This window comes from Prunus avium, chromosome 6 (genome assembly GCF_965620075.1).
Source record: "Prunus avium chromosome 6, drPruAviu1.hap1.1, whole genome shotgun sequence".
Taxonomy (NCBI): Eukaryota; Viridiplantae; Streptophyta; class Magnoliopsida; order Rosales; family Rosaceae; genus Prunus; species Prunus avium.
Window position 1 is genome coordinate 11,822,637 of NC_142289.1, and position 6,550 is coordinate 11,829,186.

Sequence of the window (6,550 nt, forward strand, 5' to 3'; positions counted from 1 at the left end):
AGCTAAGCACCACACTATTATATTGCCAAGCCGAAAATGCGAATGCACCAAAAATGTGATAGAAAAAGACACTCTACTAACCCTCGGCAACCATAACACGTGACGTGTCCAACCCAAATTGCCATTACCACACAATCTCAGCCCTTAAACCAAGTTTACACTGCGATTAAATCACCAATATAACCCTAATTACGACACGCGTCGAAACGTAGCAATTTATATTAGGTGGTTCTGCCCGTAGCGGATCCTTGAAGAAAGTTGAAAGAATTGACCAATTATTCACACCGCCCTCGCTGGCTTAACAACATTATTAAATTAGTAATTTTTTTTTAAAAAAAATTGTGACAATTAAATATGTAATGTGGTCGTGGTGGGTGCATATGCAGATGCAAATGCAATGTGGTTTTTAATTTTATTTTTATGTATAAATATAATAAACCCTAAATTAAAACCCTCCATCAAGGAATCTCAATATCTCACATTATTGAATTTAGAAACGAGCTGTCCCTCAACAGCCCCCCACTTTCTCCCTGAACCCTTTTATATTCCCCTCTCCTTTTGAACCCTTCCCTCACTCCCCAAACTCTCAGTCTCCCAAAACTCTCAAAAACTCATCAAAACCTCTCTATCTCTCTCTCTCTCTCTCTCTCTCTTCCACAAAAAGAAGAAGAAAAACTAAAAATGAAGATGGGTTTTGCTGGGTTTCAAGTTCTCTTAGTCTTGGGTCTCTTGGCTACATCATGCATAGCCCAAGCCCCATCCGCCGCACCCACCGCCACACCACCAACCGCCACACCACCAACCGCAAAGCCACCAACCGCAACACCACCAACAGCCACCCCTCCATCCGCCGCACCAGTCCCGGCACCTACCACGTCACCAACTCCATCTCCAACCACAGCCCCAGCTCCAAGCCCCACAGCGCCAGCCTCCTCCCCCCCCTCAGCCGAGTCACCGTCTTCAACTCCTCCACCTGCACCCGCGGGCCCAGCAGGCAGCCCGGAATCCCCGCCTGCCGACATCCCATCTCCTCCTCCTCCCAGTGGGAGCTATGCTCCTGGGTGGGCCAGCCGCGCTGCTATTGCCGGAACTGCTCTCGCCGGAGCCTTGTTTGCCGTTGTGTTGGCTTAAAACGCTCGTAGGGTTTGGCCTGGGCTGGCTGGCTCTCTTGGGTTTTTTGCAGTTCATCCACTTGGAGACTCGTAGGCTGTTGGATCTGGGTTTTGATGGACGGACGAGATCTATTATTTTCTTTTGATTCTGCTTTAGTGTTTTTTTTTTTGTTTTTTTTGTTTTTTTTGCTGTGTTTCTTCCTTTTAAATTATTGGGTTTGACTCATGGAGGATATTCGGATGGTGATTAGTGCTCTTAGTTATTTCGGTGATTCATATTGTTTCGGAGTCGACACGTGCACACATTTGTAGATGAGTCGTTTGGATGTACATCTGATGATAGTTGAATAAAACAGTTTGCAATTCTTTTTTTCTTTTTTTTTTTCTTTTTCTAATTTACCACATTTCCAATGAGGAAGTAATTTGGAGAGAAAATTGAGGCATAATTTTCTAGGGTTAGGTGGCTCTACCTTTTGACAAAGGGTAAGCATATGCTGTGCCAGAAAGATGTGGAATCCGACTCCCTTACCTTGTCTACAAGCTTCTTCCAATCCTTGTTAACCCAACAATTTTCAAAAGTTACCATCATTTCTTCTAAGTGCTCCATTAAACTTGAGTCTTTTCTTTTGTGTGATTCCATAGTGTTTCTCCCACGTGTGATTCCTTTTAGATGAAAAGTTAAAAAAAAAAAAAAAGGGGGGGAAATTAGGTAGTAATAATTTTGTTTTGAAAGTGATTTGGACTTTAGATAGACTATAGCATTTTCTAAAATATAATCATTAAAATTCTTGTATTCTTCTCTATGTGGAAATCCAAAGGGTTCGAGCCAGTCAAACCAAACCAATCCAAACGGTTTGATTTAACTTTACGCTTGTTATTTTCTTATTAGTCATCACCAGTTACTATTATGTTTCATCCTAATCATTGATATCAACCACTTAATACTAAAGTCTAAAATCGTTAACCTATTCGAACTCAATCTTCAACGGTTAGAAATTTTCTCAACTACTGTATAAATTTAGGGTATGAAGTTGCCTTTGCCTTTGATGTACATTTCCTTAGTTACTTATGAAGGGGAACTGATCACTAAAAAATGTAAAATGAACCCTAAATTTGGCTGCGACCCAGTAATAGAAGCCTATTGGCTTAGAATTGTTCATGATTGATTAATCCCATCCCATGTTCTGGCTGGTAAAGCTTTTGCTAGTTTGGGCCTTGAGCTTTCTGTACCCAAGGAGAAAAACGTATGTAACAATTGGGCCTTGTAAGTAGTAAGACCTCATACAGAACAACTACGGCATCATCAATTTACACCCAGATCAGACATCTAAGAAGAATCATAGAGTTCTATAGTTAGGGCCTTAGATAACCTCTATATTTTAACCGTGATAAAGACATTAGATGAGGTTCTATTTATTAATCCTTAGATCAAAGTAACCAATTCGATTCAACGGTTAAGATAGAGAGCCTCATCTAATAAGGCCCTCACTATAGAATGACTCGCATCTAAACACAAAGCTAAAATAGATGAGGCCAAATTTTAAAACAAATATGAATGTATGAGAGACTTGGGTTGTTCAGAATGATAGGGTGAGAAATGTTAGTAACCTATAATATAATATGCATGCTGGTTTTCCTTTTTCTTTTTTTCGTTTTCTTTTTGAAGAATCTTAGTAGTTAGGAAATGTCGATCAGATAGTAAAAAGTTCACTATATTTGCATGATATATATGTTCTTAGTAGTCAAGAAAGTACTCACATCTTTAGGACTGTAACAGTCACCATATATAGTTAAAAATGATGAACGTTAAGTTCTACACATTGTACTTTTATGTTGAAAGATTTACATTTTTATGGTATAAGGGGTTTCAAATAATAGTTGAGTTATTGGAGGAAATTAAACTAGGAAATTATGAGAAAGGAGAAAAAGGAAAAAGGAAAATAATTAGGAAATAACAGTTATGGATTCCCATGATGAACCTTCCCAAAACGCCCTCATGCCTGTCATTGAAAACCGTCAATGCAAGCCTTGAAACAAATGAAGATCCTCTGAAAGCAAAAACCATCTTCAACCGAATCCAGCAGATAGTGAGTTCCCACATTACTAGACTTCAAAGCATCAACTTACCAAGGTAAATGAGCGTAAGACAAAACATTAACACCATGTAAATCACGATTGGCAGACTTCTTCCCACACCAAGCAATGTGGTAGGGGATATTTAAACCATAATTCTCCTTCTCCTTCAGATAATTCATGATTTCAATAGGCTTCACCAAAGGATCTGATCTGAACAAACTTTGCCATTCACAATCCAAGACAAAACACGAGATCCCATAGTCTTATTATTTTTCTCATGAATCAAATCAGTACAAGTATGATTGTTCCACCCATCCATGACATCCATCCATTCATCCATGTCCATCATGTTCCACGCTTATCTCATGGACACTTCTTATGACCTCTGGTCCTAATCTTGTTGACTCACCCCAAAAAGGAGCTAATTGTTTTTCTTTTAATCTGTTTTGTTCATCTGATTGCTCAGTTTTAAACCTTGTTCTTCCAAATTAACATGGTGATTTTACCACTTGCGTACAAGGGCGGACGCATGTTGGGACAAAAGGGGTCACACAACCCCTTGGAATGCTACATCATTTTTTTAAAAATGAGCCTTGCCAAACGACGTTGTTTGGTCCAAGGCTCAATCAAAATTTTTTTTAATTGACCTGGCCTCAAAACGACGTCCTTAGATCGAAGTAACCAATTCGATTCAACGGTTAAGATAGAGAGCTTTATCTAATAAGGCCCTCACTATAGAATGACTTGCATCTAAACACAAAGCTAAAATAGATGAGGCCAAATTTTAAAACAAATATGTATGTGTGAGAGACTTGGGTTGTTCAGAATGATAGGGTGAGAAATGTTAGTAACCTATAATATAATATGCATGCTGGTTTTCCTTTTTCTTTTTGAAGAATCTTAGTAGTTAGGAAATGCCGATCAGATAGTGAAAAGTTCACTATGTTTGCATGATATAAATGTTCTTAGTAGTCAAGAAAGTACTCACATCTTTGGGACTGTAGTCACCATATATAGTTAAAAATGATGAATGTTAAGTTCTACACATTGTACTTTTATGTTGAAAGATTTACATTTTTATGGTATAAAGGGTTTCAAATAACAGTTGAGTTATTGGAGGAAATTAAACTAGGAAATTATGAGAAAGGAGAAAAAGGAAAAAGGAAAAAGGAAAAAGGAAAAAGGAAAATAATTAGGAAATAATTAACAGAAGCACTTTGCTTGACATAAATTGCGGGTTTCAAAATAGAAAATATCATATCCAATCCCATAGAACTTCATATTTTGTAGCCAATCGATTCCCATGATGAACCTTCCCAAAACAACCTCATGCCTGTCATTGAAAACCGTCAATGCAAGCCTTGAAACAAATGAAGATCCTCTTAAAGCAAGAACCATCTTCAATCGAATCCAGCATATATCAAAGCATCAACTTACCAAGGCAAATGAGCATAAGACAAAACGTTATCACCATGTAAATCACGATTGGCAGACTTCTTCCCACACCAAGCAATGTGGTAGGGGATATTTAAACCATAATTCTCCTTTTCCTTTAGATAATTCATAATTTCAATAGGCTTCACCAAAAGATCACTTTGCCATTCACAATCCAAGACAAAACACGATATCCCATAGCCTTGTTATTTTTCACATGAATCAAATCAGTACAAGTATGATTGTTCCACCCATCCATGACATCCATCCATCCATTCATCCATGTCCATCATGTTCCACGCTTATCTCATGGACACTTCTTATGACCTCTAGTCCTAATCTTGCTGACTCACCCCAAAAAGGAGCTAATTGTTTTTCTTTTAATCTGTTTTGTTTTTATCTTTAAGTTTTGTTCATCTGATTGCTCAGTTTTAAACCTCCTTCTTCAAAATTAACATGGTGTTTTTCCCACTTGCGTACAATGGACAAAACCCATTCATTTTAGGCCGTTGGTTGATAAATCAAAACCAAAAGGTTTTTTTGTTTTTTTTAAGGTTGTAGATATATAATTTAAAAAAAAAGAAAAAAGAATTGTGTAGGACCTGTTGGAGATTTTTTATTTATTGAAAAGATACTTCATTAAACCAAAAGGCAAGGCATGAAAAGGAACACACTCAAGTCAGAACCAGCCTGGTGCAAAAAGAAGTTCCCAGACCTGGACTAAAAAAAGAAAACAAGGAAATTACAATGGTGGTCCAGGAAGGCCATCAGAAGTTAGAATTTGAACAATAGAAGGTGGTGGACAATCAGTCCAGTGTATTGCACCCACCGTCTGCAATCCAATCTTCGCAACCACGTGAGCTGCTTGATTTTGGTTACGTGGGATCCATCTCCACTCAACAGAATCAAAGAGGAATGATCTTCTTCTGATTTCCCTGATAAGTGGAAGGATGGTCCAAGCGCCACTGCCCATAGTACTTTTAAGACTATTGATCAAGATACGGGATTCAGATTTGAATATGACTTCACGATCTTCCAAGTCCTGTGCCATTGAAATTCCAAGTAGGGCTGCCTCCTGTTCAGCACATAAAGCAGAGCATACAGTTTTCTTTTCTGCAAGTCCTCCACCAAAATGGCCATCAACAGTCTTTTTGATCACTCCAAGACCCGCCGAGCACGAAGCAGCGAGCCAGGCTCCATCAAAACTTACTTTGGTGTGATCGGTGATTGGAGACAGACTGTTTCCAACCAAGTTACAGGGGGCAGATATATGGGAATCATGTTGAGGGTAATTTTTGGTGGCAGACTTAAAATCCTGAGCAGCAGTGACAACAACAGTGATAGTTCTGATAGGATCCAAAGGTTTGTTTTAGAAAATGTAGCTGCAACGGGCCTTCCAAATTTCCCATAATATGAAGCATACCATAGACAAGAAATAAAATAAGATTAGATTAGATTAGCTAGATTGCATTACCAAATATCAATTTTGATGAAATCAAAACAAAATAGTGAGTCGTTGTAGATCTCATTACCATTTGATTTGATATATCATAGGCCAAATCACACAATCGAGCGCAACTGATGTTAACAACTCAACTTTCTTTTATTGTCTTTACATCTCAAGTTCTTGTATGAATTGGTCGAGTTCTACATTGCATATATTGTCACCCTTTAGGTAACAGTGTAATAAGTGAGACCATTAATTCTCTACAAGTTAGACTAGAGTTCAATAGATTAAATCCATCAAGAAAGTAGCAAATATGGAGAGGATTAGGCTGATTTTTGAACGGATCGGATCGGAATCAGGGAATTCCAATTGCAATCTAAAAAATTTTAGCATGAAATTTTTTCCCAATTTTGTTCAAAAAAATTTCAGAATTTCAACATCCATCCCAATTCAGAAAACTCAGATTTTTCAGAATTTTGTT

General features: G+C 38.0%; 1 protein-coding gene across 1 annotated transcript; it reads left to right on the forward strand.

Moving 5' to 3' along the window:
- Positions 1 to 459: 459 nt before the first annotated feature.
- LOC110763879 (uncharacterized) lies at positions 460 to 1,488 on the forward strand. The gene has a single exon (XM_021966760.2). The coding sequence runs from the start codon at positions 682 to 684 to the stop codon at positions 1,129 to 1,131; it is 450 nt and encodes a 149-aa protein (XP_021822452.2). The 5' UTR covers positions 460 to 681; the 3' UTR covers positions 1,132 to 1,488.
- Positions 1,489 to 6,550: the final 5,062 nt, after the last annotated feature.